Below are 20,255 nucleotides of genomic sequence, written 5' to 3' on the forward strand. Positions count from 1 at the left end.
AGTTTGGATTGCAGTTGAAGGCTTTTTTGGGTTGGATGTTTAATTTTTTTACTTAATAGTTTTATTTAGAATACCAAATGATTGTTAGAATGGACTGTGGGGGTGGGGAGAGGTTGGCTACAGGATTGTGGATTATGGACAAGACAAAGTGAGCTTTGGGAGTGGGGTGGAGTTGACAGGCTGTGGGAAGATAGGGCTGTAGAGGGGGACAGAGGTGTACTACGGGTTCTAAAAGATTGAGACTCTGAGATTCTGCCATTTCAGAAAGTAGATTATGCTGCAACAGAAGAATTTACTTGGCTTACCATGGATGTGAACTTGGTCAGCAACATTCTGTGACGGGTAAAAATTAAGTTGGAAACATGATTAGCTAAGTTTTGTAAGACTTGATGACCTATGCTACCTTCAGTACAGTAGGTAGTTAAGACCAAAGTAATTTAAATGAAATAACCATCATGATATTGATGCAAGGATACCTCTGCCTCACAAGTCAAATATTTATGAAATGGTAGGGTGTGGCCCATAGTGTGTAATCATGAATTCATTTGATTTCAGTAGCGGATTTACCTTTATCAATAAAAAATCACCGAGAAAGTTACCTTTGACCACCAATGCTTCTTTTCTCCTTCATCCCTTCTGTCACGGTGCTTGACTGAATACTTTAAAGAAGAGAAACATAAGAATCAATTAGAGCAGAGTCCTATTCTATTGATATTTAACCCTAGTCAGCACTGACATTTACCTGATATTGACCACAAACACAGTATAATTCCACTTCTGGAAGGTTTGATTTAGCTGAAAAATAGAAAGAAAATAATCATAAGGATGGAGTAGTGCTACATTATTCATGAAAAGAAGAATAGAAACACAAACCCACTTCAGAACCCTGTCCATCCTACCACCACACAAAGTTCTCTCTTGCCCTTGTTTATCACCTTTATGTAGAAAAACAGAGACCATCTTTCCATTCCTGTGAAATTATTCCTTTATAAAGTTTGGGTTTTTTTCCTATTGGGGTGGGGCACTTCAGTGGAGAGAATGTCACTAAATGTACTTTGTAAGAATAGACAAGTACAAGAGACACTTAAACCCCCATGCTACTATTTATAGAGAGGATGTGGTTGGAAAAGATTTTTGGATGCTGAATATTGTGGAAACTATAATGCTATGGTTTCATCAAAAGCCTATAAGCTGCTGCAGAGCCTCTGTTTTAATCTTGTATTGGAAATATTTTAAAACTTGCAGTAGGTGTTCAGACTTGCCCTTTTGAAGACAACTGGAATTTTACCATTGACTTGATAGGATACCAAGTCAAAGATTATAGTGCTTGAAGACATTAATTACTTATTTGTCTCTCTCCTCACCTAAACAGTTCACAAATAGAGGTCAAAGATCCATGAAGCCTACTATTTGCAGACAACATGCATGGTTTGGTTTGGTTTGGTTTTGCTTGCTTGCTTGTGGGGACTGGATCGAGTGGAGTGCCATTGCCATCATGTGTGACAGTGACAGATTCTCAAGACTGAGAAGAATTAGCAAGGGGAACCTTGTGTGGTGAGGGGAAGAGGGTGAAGCAGATTCTGATAACATTTTATTCCCCACCCAGACTGTGGTCTTAAGGAAAGACTGAGAATTAAGAGGAGTGCTACTACTGGGGAAGTAGACTTTGTTGCCTGCCATGAACATTCATTCTAAGTTTGTTCACCTGTATTCCATCAAAGGACACTTTATACTGGTTGGGAAAATAACATGTTCTTGGGCCCATTCTACAGAATGAAAGCTCCATATTCAGTGATTCCTAAAGCACATCAGTGACAGATTTCATCAGACTTTTCAGTATAACAGGTAATCCACACACCATAACTGATTCCATTCCAACCTCATTGTGGGATTAGCAAGCAAAGTAGGCTGTATCTGATGCAGTTTGAAGATGCAAGGTCTCCCATACTTTAGGCAGAACTGCAAGCAATTTAATCACACACCTCTACCATTGATCCCCTTTATGTCCATGCTGTATGAACCATCTGAATGAACCAAACTGCTTCGAAGACTAGCTTTGCACTGTGCAGTTCTCCCATAATGCAGGGTGAGAGAGTGCAGCCCTAGGTTATTCACAAGCAGTAGGGCAGTAAGAAGTAAACAGAGTACAGGTTTCCCTCGATTTATGCAGGTTCTGTATATGTGAATTCACTCTTATGCAATGAGCATTTTTAGACCCATAATTCATTATATGCAAGGTAAGTTCACTCTTATGCAATTGGCATAGGTGCCCCCCATCCAATCAGGTAAGTCTGTGGGGGAGGGGAATGGGTCATGGGGCTGGGGCCCCACTCACCCCTGCCCCTGCTGCAGCAGCTCCAGGAGCAGCTGGCACCAGTTGCGGAAGGAACTGTCAGTGGGTGTGGGGGCATGTGCCTCTTGCTGCTGTACAACCCCCAGGAGGGCCACGCTGAGTGCCAGGAACAGCCCAGTGCTGCTGTTGGCCCCAGCCTGCAGCAGCAGCCTGTTGTCCCACACACAGATCTGGGGGAACACGCCCCCCAGGAAGAGCCTGGCACAGCCCCCCAACCTGCAGCCCTCCCGGGGACATGACTTACCTGAGGGACATGGTTTATGAGGAAAAACTGAGGAAAGTGGGTTTATTTAGTCTAGAGAAGAGGATTACATAGATTTCATAGACATTAGGGAGGAGACAGAGGAGATTTAATAGCAGCCTTCAACAACTTGAAACGGGATTTGAAAGAGGATGGAGCTAGATCGTTTTCACTGGTGGCAGATGACAAAACAAGGAGCAATCATTTCAGGTTGTGGCAAGGGAAGTTTAGGTCTCATGAGGAGGGTACAGGTTACCCAGAGAGGTGGTGGAAGCTTCATCCTTGGAAGATTTCAAGACTCGGCTACACAAAGCTTTGGCTGAGATGATCTAGTTGGGGCTGGTCCTACCTTGAGCAGAGGGTTGGACTAAATGACCTCCTGAGCTCCCTTCCAACCCTTATTTTTTATGATTATATTATTGAAACTCAGAGAAAGTCTTGCCCCTCCACTCAGGGTCAGATTAAATTGGTAAATACTGTGAGGTTTTTTCTTTCTTCTGTAGTGGCGGGGCAGGGAGGGGGAGAGGGGGCTCTTCCCTAAATCTCTTAAAAGTATTTTAAAATTTTTGTTAGAGAAGGTTAAAGTGTTGTGTTCTGTGGTTATGTGACAGGATTGCCTGTGTAGTTTTAGTAATAGGTTAGACAATGAATTGTATCAAATGAGCTAGATAATAGGCCTGTGCAAATAGGGAAGTATTTGATTTGGATTCGGATTCAGCTGATTTGGAGGACAGTGATTCAATTCAGAGATTCAGATCACTGTCCTGAATTGATTCGGCTGAATTGGCTTTGGAAGATTCAGTGCTGATTCAGAGAGAAGCCTGCCAAGTTTCAAGGAGATAGGTGCAAGGATTTCTGGAAAGCTGCACCTCAAACTGCTGAAAGCAAAACTTGTGTCACTTGTGTGTGTTAAGGCAGACTTAGATGAAAAAAGCAGGGGTGGTAGCCTGTAACCAGGGGCCTTCCTGGTGCCAGTTAGATCTCTGCCCACTCACCTGTTTCTGGGCCAGCTGCCCACCCTTCTTTTGCTCAGGCAGAAACAGTTCACAAAAGGGACAGAAAGCCTGCAGATAGAGGCTTATATGCTGTTTCTATTTTCCTCCCCCCAGAGCACTGTGAATGGAAGGGGATTCAGGGAAAGATCACAGTCACTGGCCAGCTAGAGATATCTGTCTTTCCCCCCTGCTCCTCCTCCCTCTTCTCAGTTTCTGTTCCCCTGAAAGACTGCCTTCTGAATATCTGCATCTCTGAATCTTTTCCCAAATCTTTCTGTACTGATTCAGAGGTATTTTTGGTCTCCCAATTTGATTTGGATTTGGTGATTTGGCCTCTGAATCAGGCCAAATCTTTTCCAAATCAAATTGGCGACCGAAGCTTCACACACCCATACTGGATATGGATGATCTGACTTCAGGCAGGGGGTCAGGCTACATAACCTCCAGAGGTCCTTTCCATCCCTACTATTCTATGATCCTATGAGTCTAAGAATACAGTGCACATTTGACCCACCAGATCCATCCATCAAACCCCTAGACTTTATTTTAATCATACAATCTATCACAGATTCAAAGCCCTCTATTACCTAAACACCTTACCTATACATCTTTTGTCAGAAGATCATCATGCTCCAAAAAGTTGCAACTTAGTTTACATCTCTCAAACACGCAACTTAGTTTACATCTCTCAAACACCCTTCATAGCATACTAAAGCAAACATTTATTATATAAAAGGACAGAGAAAAGCTACAATACTAACTGGCTTTCTACATAGATAAAAACACCCACCTCAAACCACCAAAAAAGATAATGAGTCTAAGTTATTTTTTTCTTTTATCCCTTGAATTAAGTTAAAATTTTACACATTGGGCAAGGCTATTAATTTACAGAGTTTTAACTTAAAAACATGGTTTAGGTCAATAAATTATCTTTAAACATGGCTCAAGTATCACCTCAGATATTGTATTATCAAAGCCTTCCGCAGACAGGCAGAAACACTTTGTTTAATTTTAGGATTCATTTAATTATTTTTAGACTTTTGCAAAAGTAAAAAGAAAAACTCATCATGGCCATCCACCTCTGCCATCAATCCCTAAATAAAAGAAAGAAAGATAGAAAGAATAATTTTATTTGTACACAGATCTAAACCCTATAATAACTTTCTAATATTTTCTAATATGAGAAAAGGGAGGAAGGAGGTATGTCCTGGCTCATAGTCCAAAATGCCCCAAAAACAAAAAATGCCCCATTTTCCTTCTTTTATAAATATAAATATTTATTATTTGATTTTATATTTCAAAGCAGTCTCACACTTGATGTACACTTTAGCTTTAAAGCTGTTAATTACATATGAAATGCTAAGATCAAACATCAACATTAGATGAAACAACATCAGGTTTCCTTTGGTCTAAGAAATATTGCAACTGAAGACCTTATTATGCCAACAGTAGCTTGATGAGGATATTTTTTCATGCCTGATGACTATTATTTCCTGACTTTCCCCTCATAACTTTAAAGATTTCTGTTTACAGATCATCCAGTTCTGCATGGCCAGCTACATTTGGAAGATTTCATATTTCCAGATTCCTTTTCTTAACATAAACCCAGCCTTGCATAGGAAATGCCTGCTGCAATTAACAAATGTACCTTCTAGGTTTTATGACAAATGTAGAAAGCGTGCCTGGTTCCACGTATATATCTAATTCTGGTCTATAGATTGCTGGTGGTACTGCTTTCTCTAAATTCTAAATCTAATGCTATTACCAGGAAAAAGTTCAGTGCAATACTTTTAGAATATTATTTTTCCATGCAAGCGCCTGCCATGAGGAACTGCAAATGAGGTGAGTACTCTTTGCCCTTGTAAATGAAAGAGAGAGGAAGCTTCTGTATTAAAACCTGGTATGTAGTGAGGAAGTTCACGAGTCCCTTATCCAGAGGGCCCATGAATTAATTTAAAAACAAACAAACAAACAAATTAATCACATTGCCTCAAAGACTGGTACAACTGCAGGGAATCCCAGTTGCTAACCTTAGAGCTAAAGACTGGTGAAGTACATAATGATGGAGTACGGTAAAAAAACCTTGATTTTAAAGTGTTTATTTTAAATGAGCACTCCTTGCTGTTATTTTTATTTCTGTTCAAGCGGAACATATCCAAAAGTGCGTATATAACTTAGGCAAAATTTCATTCGTGACTTGAAAGCCCAATCACCCATTTAATTTAATGGGTGCTCTAGGTGCTTGGGTGCTTTCAAAATCCCACATTTAAGAGAGGGTTGCCCGAATTCTCAATGCCTTGGAGCTGCATCCCTGCAGGCCATGCACCCCTGGGCCACACACCATGCAGGCTCTCTTGCTGTGTGCCCCCCTCCCCAACACATAGGCTCCCCTGCCTCTGTGGTCTGCCCTTTTGCATGAGCTGCCTCAGGGTTCCACCAAATCATAGGCCACCTTGATCCCAGAAACCTGGGGACTTTGGGACATGCCACCCCACATACATGGGTGGGGACAGGAAGCACAAACCAGAAGAGGGAGTGGGCGTCCAGAGGCTCCAGGAAGCAACTGCAAGAGCAATGACAGGAGCATCCAAGAGGGAGCCTGGGAGCTGCAAGTTAACTCCTTGTGGGCTGCAAGCAGCTCACAGCCTGCTAGATGGACAGGAGGGGAAAGGCCCTTGCATCTTTCCCCTCCTGTAATAGGCACTGTGCAAAGAAGTAGCATAAAGAAAAATGCTATTCTATAGAGCTCACACTAGCCTAGCTGGATTGTTTGATGTCCCCTCTTTCTTCCAGTTCTTTCAGACTGATGAAATCTGTTGGACAAATTAATTCAGGTACTACTGCATTAATAGAAACTCAGCTTACCCATTTTGCCACCACATTCTGTACTTCTGACTTTGAGTCAATGTTGGAACTGTAGACAGTAATAGAAATCCTGTAGAACAGCCCACCTGTCCATTAAACATGGTATTACAAAAGTTAGAAATACTGAATATAGTTTGTAACTTATTGTCAATTCTTCTTTATTATCAATTTTTCTCTATTTCTCTATTTTTTAGTGTCTTGAAAGATATTGGAACCCACATTCTGGGGCACATAAAACTCTTGTTAATATTAGAGTTTGTAGTCTCATTGTGTGTGTGTATCATGTATATACACATTAGAGTATACATAAAGCTTCATATACCATATGTTTTATATCAGCATATACAAACACATGTGTATATAGTGCTGCATTATATATACTTCATATATTACATACATTAATATACACTCATATAGTCTATACATAGGATAGCATGCTTATATATGCATATATGAGTGTCATATGTGAATGAAATCATCTCAATGTAGGATATACATACAAAAAATAAACGTTTATACATACATTTTATAAACTAGTGCTAAATAGTTTCACACCAACCACCAGATGGTGACCCAAAGCAAGATGCAGTCAGACTAGCAAAGTGTTACTCTACATTTGTCATCACTCTCAGGAAACTAGAGAACAACAACAGGCAAAAATGAAAAGTGCTTCACTTTCCCCTGGTTAAAGGAAAGGTATTTGTTACTATCTTCAAAATATTGATTACAGAAAATTCTTCTCACAAAAAGATAACTGATGTAAAACCACCAGACACCACTGAGAAAATTTGGGGGCGAGGAGTGAAAATTCCAAATATATAAGTTTAAGTGAATTATCGGGACTGGATTTTTTCCTATGCTATTCAGATTTTCTGAAGTTTTCCCAGTTAAATTTGAGCTTGATCTTTGGTTTTTCAAAATTTAAATCCACCCACATCATAAAAATGTAAGTACTATAAATGAAAAAGAAAATCTAAACTACATTAAAAATAAAAATATTGGATATCAGGGCTGAAAGTGTGTGTGTGGGGGGGAGGGGATAGTAAATAGATGATCATCAGTTATCCCTGTAGTCTCCTGAGAGCTTTGCTGGTTAGTAACTAGGAAGACAGCAATTGGAGACCCTATATTATTAATGGAATATGCTATGTTTAAAGTTGTATTTGAGGGATGTTACAAATTCCCTACTACTGTTAAATGACTATTCTATAGTCTTATACTACATGAAGCTATGTATAAGCACTAAACCCAGGTATTTCTATATAAAATTCTCTATCTACAAACTGCATATCTAGCAGATGAGATGATTTTTTTCTACATCTAGCTTAATGCCTTGACATACTGTAGTTGGCTTCAGGTCCACATGGGCAGTTCAAGTCAGCGAAGGAGTTACATAAACAAGATAAAATTAATCTGGGAGAGCTGGTAAGTAGGTTCAGTGGTGTATAAGGGGTAGAGTTTTGGCTTGCTGAAGCAGATAAATTGGCTAAGGAATTTGCATGTGCTGAAATGGATGACTGATGGTACTTTACTGGAGAAGCTGAAATTTGGGACTGCAAAACAGAATGATGGATGGCTGCTGCTCCAGTTATTATTAGAGTGTAGTTTAAGATGTTCTCACTATCATGAATGATAGTCCCAAGGTGTGGAGATGACAGAAATATTGTACTAGTTAAGTCTGAAATTCTTGTTGGTTCCAAAACAGAAGAAAGATCGGCTAATTTTCCATAACCAGCATAGTCTTCAGAAGTCTGAGGTACTGTTTGTAGTTGCAAATCAGAGACATAAACATTACTAGTGGTCAAAGAAGACATTCTTTTTTGAATAAACTGTTCAGTGTGCTTGTTAAAAGAACTGTATACCTCCCACTTCGATTCTCCTCTTGAGATCCCCAATTCAGTATCTGATGTCAGTAAAGTAGCACTTCTGGAGTGCACATCATCATAGATCATTCCCATTTGTGCTGTTTGAGAAGATGTCAGAATGCTGTCTCCATCTTCAATAGATTTTTGTCCTACAATAGGCAAGTGACTTTTACTTCCTGCATTCTGTAGATAACTCAAGCTTGGAGACATTTGGTCAAAGTAATTTGGAAGGTCTTGTGACAGTGGGGGTGTAGAAAAGGCACATGCTGTGGAGTAACTGTTAGGAGATATTCTAGACCTGATTTTTTGTTCTAAATGAAGAGGATGTGTTGTTTCTAAAGACAATGGCATTATGAAGGAGTTAGAACTTCGTGAACTGTAAGTTTCTGAAAAATCAAGTTCCAAATCTGTCTGAGCATTGTCTTTTTCATGTTCTATAACTATTTTCCCTGAAGTGCTTGCCATGATGGTTTGTAATACTGATGGCACTTTGGCTTTATCTCTAACTGAACTCAGAGCTGATTTGTTGACCATGCAGGAAGTATGGTTGTTCCTTGTACATGAAGGTTGGACTGTTGAGTGTGTGAGAAGGATTGAAGCAAATGTCTGTCTGTGTTGCTGGAAGGCCATATTAACTTGATTGTCATGTACACTTTCATCCCAAGTTTTCATAGTTAAACTAGTTAAATTGTTTGTGAAAATTGCTTGTGCGATATCAGTGGTAGTGGTCTGTAAGTGTATGAAAGGTTTGCTTGAAGATTTTTCCAGTGAAGGGAAAGGAAAATCAAATGAAAACATATCATTTGCAAACACATTTATGTTAGGAGAAACCACCATTATTGATTTTAACTGTGATGCTGTCCTTTCAGCCCTTTTTGAAATCTTTAGTGAAGGAATCACAACCACTGAACTTGAGCTTTCCGTAGTCAAAGATGGCACAGAGCTAGCAAAGTTCACTTCTTTTATTACATAACCTGATACATTATTGGTGGTAGTTTGCATAGGAATACTATCAAGTTCAGTTGGGGAACTGACAAATGGCAGTCTCTCCGTTGGGGAAAAAAGTGGTTTATTAAATAAGAATGACCCCCTTTCTGAAGGTTCCCCAGAAAACCCAGGAGTCTCTTGTTTGAAAAGGTAATACATGGTCCAGTAATTTCCTAATAAAGAAGGAGCAATATCTACATACTGTGTTGGAACAACTATGTGACCTTGTTTCAAGGAGTTTCTCCTGTTTTCTGACTCTTGTGTGGAAATAACAGAATCATCTTGTAGGTTATCATTATGAATTGCATTTAAATTATCCTCCAATATTTCAATTCCGGGGTTCTCATTTGGTTTCCTTTGCAAATTTGTCAAGGGTTTTAAAGAATGAGGCATATCATTGATATTGTAAATACCTGTGTTGAGTTCAAATTCTTGCTCTGGAGATGACTTGTCATTTTGCTCTTTTGGCAACTTAGTCAAAGGTCTAACTGGAAACAAGTCACTTTTCAAATATTCATTATTAAAGGATTCTTGATAAATAGATAAAGTAGTAACAGCATGTTGAAATTCTGAACTTGTCTTGCTTGTTCCTAGTAAGCGTAATGGCCACTTCACTAATTGTGTGCTGTGTTCACGTGTTAGAAGAATGTGTGACTGGATATCAGGCATGACTTCAGTATGTACTTCTTGCATATTTTGGAAGAAATGAGATGGGGTTGATGGCTGTGACTGTTTGGGGGTTAAGTTTGTATGGTCCACTGAATGTTGTTCCTTAGAATATTTAGCTCTTGTAGGCTGCAATTCATCATTTAATGCTGGAATATATGGGCTATTCCTAAATGGATCTTCTATAATTCTCTTAGTGGGTAGTAGGTGAGTATTTGAAAGAGCAAATTTTAGTAAGTCCAGCCTACTTTTCTGATACATCAACTCCTGAGTAGAAGAAACAAATAAATTAGACTGAGAATGATAGTTTTCTTTTGGAATGTCAGGAGTGACATGATGATATGAAGTAGCTTTATTCCACCAAACTGAGGATTCCAAAACTCCATATGTGCTTTCATGTGTGGAAGAGGAAAAGATCCACAGGGATTCTTTTGTATGTCCATTAAGGGCACTTTTGCTAACTGGAGACTGGAATGCTGACTCCGAATTAGGATATGGATACTCCAGAGTATTAGGCAAAGTCCATGTCAGTTCTGCACCAAAACTTCCAGTCTGCAACGGAGGAACTACTGCATTCTTGGAATAATCTGTACTTACAGAAGCTGTCAGAATTTGTTCTATATCATGAGTCTCACTTAGGAAACTGCTAGGATTATTTGAAATACTCTTACTGATTGACTGATTCATGGTAATACTATGTTCTATGCCTATATTGTCTTTAAAAGGAACCAAGCTACCAACTTCAGGATCCCCAGAAGCAGGCGATGTGGCCTCAAAAGTATAGAGAGGGAACATGTTGTACATATTTTTTCTCTCTGGGTTTTGTTCCTCCGCTGATGGACTTTTACTGGGATGGAGAGGTCTTTGTCTCACTGGCCAAATAATTGGTGTTGAGATGATTCCTATGTTTTTGACCCCTTTTATTTTAGAATCTTGCTGCCCTTGTAGTAGTGGATGGGAGCTGTCTGCTGAATTTCTCTTCATTCTGAAGATAGCTGCAGCAGGAACTCTGAATTCCTGCAGGTCTATGTGTAGTCAGCCACAGAGTTAATGGATAGAAAAAGAAAACATTATTTGCGTAATCCTCCTGACTCTTCTTAAGTCAGGCATCAAGCTTAGTGTATTTGCTTATAATAAGTCTAAATTTGGCTCACTGTCTCTTAGTCTTCCTGCTCTTCATTGAGAGTTTCAAAGCCACCAAAAAAATTGGAACATCTAGTTCCTAATTCATATTAATGGTAGCTGAGCATCCAGTTTCCTTAGAAGTCTCTGAAAAATCTCTGTCTTATTCTTACAATTAGGGTAACTGTTTGTTATGAACATCTAGAGATTAGCTTCATAAATAGTAACTAAGCACCCATTGACATAACTGACTCAATACTTTTGGGATTTGGCTTCTTGCTTTTAAATTATGGTCAAGTACTAAACAAAAGGAATATAGCAGTATAAATGGATGCATTTGTTAAAAGCACATAAACATTGATTTAATCCTCCAGAGCCTGCTGAAAGTGAAATCCTCACAGAAATGGAATTTTGAGTTATTTGTAAGATTTTACAGAAAATCAGCAATGCCACTGTATTATAGTTTCTCAGCAAAATGTTAAAAGAAATCTCTACTTTCCAGTATGGTGCTAATAGCTTCATTAGTTATCATTCATTCCCACCCCCTCCTGTCGCTGATCTTTCTGAATTAGAAGTTCATCATAGTGGTGCTGTTAGTATTTCCCTTAATACAACCAGATTCATCCCACCTTTAAGTAAATGGAAAAATTCCTATTGGAAGTGGAAGTTGTTGTCATTTCCACCTGAAAGTTACTAGTGGGGAATAGGTCATCCAAAGTTCTACCAGCTTATTTGAAAAAGTGGTAGTTACATGGCACCTGAACAATAGTGGTGTTAATATGTTCAAATCATGCGACTATTCTTGTCCCCGTCTTTTAAAATATTTTTCTGGGCTCTTTGTTCTTTAAAGATTAGTAAATTAACAATATAATCAATGCATGAACTGAAATGTAGCAATATTGCAAGAAATATGCAAACTTGCTAAAACCGTGGTAAGTAACATACAGCTTGGGGGTTGGACCTGGCCTGTGAAGGGATTTGGCCAGTAAAGGTCCCAGTAAACCAGGGCATCGGACCTTTCCACAGAGCACCCCTTCCACAGCTCTCCTTGATGCTCTCTTGTACCTGTACTTACCCTTACTACAGAATTTGCCCTTTCCATTGCTGCTGAGGTAGGGATTGGTGGGGGGTGGTAAGTGCAAGTGGGTTGGCTGCGCTGGGGAGCAGAGACTTACATGCCACAGCAGCAAAAGGCTACCAACCCCTGTGCTAAAGCAATACTCTAGTTTATATCACTTTTATATAGATGGCTTCAATGGTGTTATTCCTGATTTATGCTCGCATAGGTATAGTCAGAATCAAGGCCAGTATGTCAACCTTAACTTTTATGATATTACTGGAAAAAGGAAACATACAAACAAACCTTAAAACACAAGAAACTTTCTCTAGATATAGTACAAGGAAAAACATAATTCAGGATTTCTTACCATTGTTTGGCTTATCGGTTCTATTAGTATCGGGCATGTTAGTGGTGACAGTGGGTGGTGTAGGAGTAGTAGCATTTACAGTAGCTGGTAATAAAGATGAGAAAGAGGTGAACTTGGATGAAACATGAATGTTAATGAGGTAAGGCAAACTGGGAATAATGCATGATAACATATATATACACACAGTGAATGAATCCATGTACTTAAACTGTTGTACATGCTGTATACACACACACTAATTTCCATATAAAGTGATGGACATAAATGAACTGACATGAGTTCTGATCCTGAAATCTTTTACTTTCATTAACTTCAGTGGGAATTTTACCAGTGCAAGGGTTGCAAGATCACAAACTTCACAATCCTTAGATCCAGCAGCTGTGCAAAGGCCAGAAAATAAATCATACAACTTCTAAGACACATAAACTAAGAACATGAGTTTGTGAAAAAATAATTGTCTCTACTCAGGGACTAAGGATGAAGAACAAATGTGAAAAGAACACACCCATGTAAGGATTCAATTAAGTACACTGAGGGCTGTATAATGAACAGAATTAACATCAGACTCTGAATACTTGTAAGGAACATATTTTCAAAGCTTCACATAGGATCTTAACTAACATTAAAATGCGTCCACTCCCACCCCACCCCGCACAGTGCTTAAAAAATTTACCACAAGCACGAGCTCAAATGTGTTTTCTGTGAAGTGGAGGCAAGATATATAGCTGAAAATTATTCCTGGAATGAATAGGATTATATACATGAAAGATCAGGGAAAAAAGGAAAGAAAAAAGAAGACCCCAAAAAAGTACTAAAGATCAGCGCAATAGCAATGCTGCTGTACATCAATGTGTCATGCATGCTCTCGTTTGAAAAAATATTTGGCCAACAATCATATTTTAAAGGTTAAAAATTGTATTTCAAAGATTTTTTTTTGTTTTTAGTTGCATTATGATACTGTTTTACTATAAACTTCTCTAACTTTTTGGTAGTGGGAGAGTAAATCTTTTAATTTTTTAATTGTTTTTATTTTGTTTAAACAAAATACAAGAAACAACTTAAAATTTGAATGTAAAGATGATATATTTTCAACCATTTGTATGACCAATAGATAGTTTATTTGGCCAAGTCAGCAAAAATAGTACTGCTGGAAAAATGGGAAAAAAACATTCTAGAGTATCTAGTCCTTTATTCATGGTAAGTGTTCCTATAGGAATCTAACATCTTAATTCATATAAAAGGAATCAGTTATGTGTGTTCAAAATTTTGTTCTAACATTCTTTTGAAATAAGTTCCTTAAAAAAAAGCCTGTTTGAGATCTGAAAAGGGCCAAACTATTCAAAGTATAGTACTCCATAATAATTAAAAACAGATGATCAGTCTTACATGGGTGGGAACAGGAGATGCTGATAGTGTTTAATGGACCATGCTGGTGTCAATTATTCCCTGTCAAACTTAAATCACTTGCAGCCCACGGTGATGGTTTCTATAAGTTAAAAGATTGCATTCTGTGAGGTTATTTCTGTACTATTTCAGGGTTTTCTTCCTGGAGGTAAGCAGCACTCAGTGAAATGTGTATGATCCTAAAAGTAGAAGTTTAATAAACCTTGACATGGAAAGAAGTGCCAAGGCTTCAAAAGCCCAGATGAAGATGGCAAGTGCTGTAGGAGTCAGAAACTGCTGGAAATCGGGCTTAGTGTATGTTATACAGTGAGAAGGAACACGGTTTCGTTTTGAGTTAATGAGTAACCTATTATAATGATTACTGCCATAATGATATACAATTTTCATTGTCATCTTAATGTTGGCTATAATGCTGTCCCATGAAGTCTTACAGGTGAACTGTAATCTAGAATAAATTGGTTTGATCCATTTTCTCTTCTGCCCTTAGTTTGGGGACAACAACCAACACAGTATTCTTCAGTATCCATTGCTAGCATACTAGAATGGCTTGCAATAACCGGTCTTATTAATAGCTTCATTCTAGGAGCATGATTATGAGAAGGAAAAGTTGAGCAAAAAGGCAGCACAGAAAGAACAAAATTTTATTAGCCTATACCCAGATACCTCAGGCACACGATACCTAATACTTAGGGACCTACCTAATTCACAGATGCTACCTTTGTATTTTGTGATCCCAGCATGGGGTTGGGGGCCAATTTTGTGGTGGAGCATGGTGGCCACCCCATGCCTCTGACTGGATGAGGAGCAGGACTTCTTGGGCCCTTTGCCTCAATCAGATGCAAGGGAGGGGCCCTTCTGCACTCGAGATGGAGACTGACGAATGGCCATCTGTCAATCTCTGGAGAGGGGTGGGACTTCCAGGGCCTCTTGGGCACTAAGAAGCATGGGAGGCCCCTCTGTCCCCCCCTGGAGATGGCCATCTGTCAACCACTGGGGAGGGGCAGAGTTTCCAGGGCCCCTTGTCTAATCTCCCTCATCACCCTCCGCTCTCCTTCCCCCCATGCTCCAGAAAGTCAGGGCTTCCCACACTTTTCTGTTTCAAGCTGCCCTCCTCCTCCCTCCCCCTTCCTCCCCCCCCAGCGGACTCACTGCTGTTTTACTGTTTTTCCACGGTCCTCATGCTTTTTCAAAGGGACTGGGATTTTTCACTGGGGGACCTACCAAATTTGCAGAATCCCCTATTAATACTAAAGTGAAAGTATAGCCTTAGCTCACTGAAGTGATAGCATTAATGTTATAAGACTAGTTTAATATGAAGGACTCTAGCCTCTGAGAAAAAATACATCTTAGCCATGAGGCTCATCCCACTGTTTTCATTTTAATACATAGTCCATGGGCCTGGGAGGTAGCAACACAGAACAATTTTAAACTGAAAAGTAACTACATAATAATGGGGCCAGTTTATGCAAAATATCTGTTTTCCAGGTATATGCTGAGATGCATGCTTAAAGTTTCCTAATTCCTAATCTCACATGGCACACCTTTTGCCTGAATGACATTCAATGTACAGAACCCATTGATTCTTTCAAACAGTGGTGGTGGTAGTGGTGCCACCCATATTTTGCACCATAGCTTCAAATCCCTATTTTTCATTTCCTAACAGAGTGTCTTAATCTCCTGGCTTAATCTCCAGTCTGAATAAGGGTGAGAGGAAAGTGATCCTTTACCCTCTTTTTGAGCTAGACAAGTAGGCAGAAAAGAGTTCAAGAGTTAGGGGGAAGGAAGGAGAAAACGGAAATGGGAGCCTGATTCTGTAGCCCAGTGAAGAAGGAACTCCTGAGGGGTAGGGGGTATGCCTGGGTTCTGTTATCTGCTACCAGTTATTTTTAATCTTTAATTTTTAACAGGTGCTTGTCTAATGGGAAATGCCAGGGGTGGATCCAGGCAGCTGCAGTAGTGCAGTTGCACTGCACTTTTATTCCTGTTCTACCCAAACTTGAAAACTGCCTGAAGAGGCAGTGGCATTTCTATTCATGGAGTACTGAGTGAGGCAATGGACTTCATGGCTTTTTATAATCTACCTGATTTCTGCTAATCTCTATAAAGACTGCACAGGGGTTAAGGACCCTCTCTCTTTTCTAATTGCCTTGATGTTCCACCATGCAAACTATCCTATCTTTTGCAATTTTGCTGTCTTTCAGCAATTCTTCATAATATTTCTTTTCTATTTCACAGTCCTGCAGACTGTTTTTAGCTCTGTGGAAAAAGTTTAACTCTGATGTAGGGATATTAAGTCAGGTTTACAAATGACTGACAGGGAAGTATTGAAGTTACTATCAAGACTCTCAAGGAGCGCTCTCTACATGAGATGCTTACTGCACAGTTGACTAAGTAGCTGCTCAGTAAATGTCTTGTCATCTATACGTGCATCTCTATTAGGCTGGAGTAAACTAATTTACTCTGCAGCAGGATAGTACTTGTAAATACAACTACTATCTTTCTGCAGAGTAAAAAACTTCACAGCAGTGCACATGTAGACACTTCTGGGACTCACGGGGGCATGAGGGTGCTTTAGTGCAGGGGGTGCCTGCCAGCTAGTTCTACACTGAAGCTCCCTTGTACTCCAGCCAGACCATCTGCAGTAAATTGATTGGGGGAGCAGCCCCAGGCTGGCAGGATGACCCTTTGGACTCCCTGCCAACTGGGGCTGCTCTAAGCTGGCTCAAAGTGCTGTGCTCCTGGGCATGTGTTCAAATGGCAATAAACTCCAGTTTACTGCTCCTGGGCGCACATTCAAACAGTGTGCCTGAGAGCAATAAATTCTAGAGCAATAAACTCTGGAGTTTATTGCTTCACATTAACTGCATGTGTAGATGCCCAACAAGGCTAGATTTTGTTTACAAATTTGAGTAAGAAAGGTACATTTAATTATAATGACTATAGGGATAATGACACTATCATTGGACTATACTGATCCTTTTTTTTCTTGCTTACTTTATTGTATTATTTAAATGTAATATATAATCAATCAAATTAGTGCATATTCTAATACATTTATATTTGCTTTTGCTTTGCTCTTAAATGGAATAATATAGCTGTTGGCTCCTACCGTCTTAGTAAAGCTTCTAGTTTTAACTGGAGAAAAATGTAAGTCATTACTTGTGATGATGCACCACATCGTACGCACTCCCCTTTTCAAAATCTTAGATCTGTCTATGGTAAATGCATAAACAGTCTTTAGAACTGGCTGTTTGTCCCCTCAGCCTGAGAAGCACCTAAAACCCATAGCTCCCACTCCCTAGGTAAATAAGCTAACCGCCGAAGACCCTGTGTTAAAGATGGGCAGAATCACTACTTTTCAAGAATGAAAGTTGATGTGAACCTTGTGTTCTGTGCTTGCAATGTGAATACTAAGGCAAGCTGGTTGTTTTGAATGCTGAGATGACAGATGTGTCTGAAGAACAGCCCTCAGTCTGATTCATTGAATGAGCTTCAGTTAAAGTGCCCCCGCTGCCATTTTTTTCAGTGTGGGGATGCTGATAAATGAGACACTGGAGTCTGCTGGAGCATGGCAAATACCACGCTCCAGCAGACTTGATTAATTGTAAAAGTAATTACGGTATGTTGGAGCAGCCTTGCTGCTCATGTATAGGCGCCATTAAGCTCTGAGAAGGAGTGGGCATTCTAGCTCTGTGCCTAGCATTGTCAATTCTAAACCACCTCCTTGCACATTGCCTGCATGTTATTTTCTCCACTAACTGTATGACAGTCTTAAATGACTAACCCTATTGATTCAGATTGCAGGTGTAGGGCAAAGGTTCCTTGTTTTTACATGCCTCAGTTTCTAAAGTCTCTTACAGGTACTGCTTCAATCAGGCCCTAAGGTTTTTTTACTCTGAGTAAAGCCAGGACAAAAGAAATAAACGATGCTATAGCTTCACGGCTAAATATCTTTTAACAAGATCCAAAGCAGTTACATTGTGAAGAAAAGAGCTCTCCTTGTGAATGTGATTTGACTGTTCAGAACCTTTATTAACTGGTGATGATGGACAAAAAGAAAAAATGGAAATCCAAACCCATCCTCAGAGCCCATGTAAATTTTCAGTGCTGGCAGGCAGATGCATACACAATTCTGATTCACAGTAAACTGAACAGAGTTCTGGCAACACTGGGCGATAAACACAGAAAGCCACAAGGTTATTTTAAGAGTCACTTTTCAGAGTAAGACTACACATCAAGAATCAACATTCTGGGACTGAGAATAAATTGCCATGCTGACTGTGAACAAATCTCTTGGCATGTTTCTGAAAGAGTAGAGTAGCACCCTTGTATTCTGATTTTCATAATCCTTTTATTACAGTTGTGTGAGAGATTCTTTTGAGTTCACAATGGTTACTTAAGCTGTTGCTCTAGTATCTAACTCATAATTTCAAAGTACCTTGGCTATAATAAGCATTGAAGATGCTATTTTAAATAAAATTCTGGACATAATTGGCATTTTGCCATAAACAGAGACCTTAGGATCTAGACTTCAGTTTACACTTAGTCTGAAATACATTAAGTATAATATGCTCCAGAAACTTGACTCAAATGAACTAGAAATTCTGAGACAAGTGCTGAAATTCCATTGTAGCCTTTGAACTGGTTTTCCACCAGCAATAAATTTTCCCTTTTGTTGTTAAGCTAAATCTTTTATTCTCAAACCTGTTTTAGAAAGAGCTCCTGGGATCTTCATTTGGCTTATCTAATTTAGTTTTCTTTCCTTCATGTTTCTGCCCCATATCCCTTATCTTTTTAGTTTTATCACTTGAAATGATTAAATAGAATTACTGCAGTTCCCACTTGTATGAAAGTTTTGCAAACAAGCATTAGCCTAGTAGAAGGGTCTGGGTTTACAAATGCACTGACCCTACTAACATAAAGGATGTGTGTAGAATTCAAACCTTTGACCAAAGTTGCACGACTGACCTTGTGTGAATCTCAGCATATAACTTTACAGGTGTTACTCATATGACATACATGAGCATAAATCTGCAGAGGTCACCCATTTCAACTGAAAACTTTGCATTCAGTTCATTTAGCATTTCAAGAGATGTAATACCATGGTTCCTATTATGAATGGTAAGTCTTGTGGATTACTAGCGACTGTGATCAGTCACTACAGTGCACATGAAAATGGAGACCAAATGTCTCACCATCAATTATTGCACTGTTCTATTTTATTAATTATTATTAATAGACTTTGCATTTTGATGGCATCTTTCACATCAGTCTGCTGGAAACACACAAATTGTGGAATTGCATCTGCTTGTTTTTTATTTAAAGCCTACTCCTGTTCTGTTCTGTTTATTATTTTACCCTTAAAATGTGCAGGAGGGAAAAAGAAAAGAAATTAAACCAGTCCATCCATCCAAGAGCACATGATTGTTAGGTTTTGACATAATGAAGACTTTTTGGAAATGTATTATCAAGAGTGTGATCATATTCTTTCCACACACTGGGTGTACAGTACACCCACAAATCCCATGAGGCTAAAAAATTCTTTTCTTTGCTCATTTTTTTTCTAGGCTTCTGCCTGAAAAAAATAGTAAAAGTACAATGAAATGAAAATGAGAGAACAAGAGAGATCAGTTAAAGCTGAAGCTGTAGGGATATATGTCATGTCTTACCTTGGCAAAGGTTTCCCAGGTTTGCACAACTGGTTGGTTCAGTTATAGGTGTGGGAACTAAGTACGAGCCTTCAGAATAAGAAAAGATAAATCATTACAAAGGCTTTACACGAGATACCTAAGACCATCATGTCTTAAAATACATTAAGGCATGCAGTGACATCTCTGTTCTGATCTATTCCTGTGAGAAACCCAATATGCCATTTTATTCATAGGCCTAATGCACTGCCATTCAGCCTCGATGCTAAGGAATCCAGGAAAGCACCTTTGGCTTGCAAATTACAGTCATATCTAATGTCTAAATCTCCTCCCATGTCTTTCAAGATTTCCATTGGCTTTAGCTACACAACACCCCTGAAAACCAAAATGTATTGTGTGTGCCAAAAACTTTAGGGGATAGTCTGGCTTTAGTCCCCATGAAGGGTTAGCAAATTGTAACATATTGGAGATCCGATCTCATCTGGAGTCATACAGTCTACACCAGGAGAACAAGCCAGGCTGACCTGAACAGGCTCAGCAAATGGGCGGACGAGAACCCAATGGTGTTTAACACTGAAAAATGCAAGGTTCTCCACCTTGGGAGAAAAAACCTGCAGCATCCTTATAGGCTCAGCAGTGCTACATTGGCTAGCACTATGGAAGAAAGAGACTTGGGGGTCAT

At 39.3% G+C, this 20,255-nt stretch overlaps 1 protein-coding gene across 4 annotated transcripts in view; it reads right to left on the minus strand.

The window, feature by feature from the left end:
* ADGRG6 (adhesion G protein-coupled receptor G6) overlaps positions 1-20,255 on the minus strand; it is a 157,672-nt gene that overhangs the window by 60,071 nt on the left and 77,346 nt on the right. For 3 of the 4 annotated variants that reach the window (XM_019550157.1, XM_019550156.1, XM_019550159.1), the window contains exons 5-9: positions 19,595-19,663; positions 12,522-12,605; positions 6,455-6,540; positions 743-795; positions 600-659 (exon numbers count right to left, since the gene is read on the minus strand). In XM_019550157.1, coding sequence (XP_019405702.1) covers positions 600-659; positions 743-795; positions 6,455-6,540; positions 12,522-12,605; positions 19,595-19,663 — 352 coding nt within the window. The remainder of the gene's footprint in view (positions 1-599; positions 660-742; positions 796-6,454; positions 6,541-12,521; positions 12,606-19,594; positions 19,664-20,255) is intronic. The other variant, XM_019550158.1, reaches the window with a different exon arrangement.

This window comes from Crocodylus porosus, unplaced genomic scaffold (assembly GCF_001723895.1).
Source record: "Crocodylus porosus isolate Cpor-Errol unplaced genomic scaffold, CroPor_comp1, whole genome shotgun sequence".
Classification (NCBI taxonomy): domain Eukaryota; kingdom Metazoa; phylum Chordata; order Crocodylia; family Crocodylidae; genus Crocodylus; species Crocodylus porosus.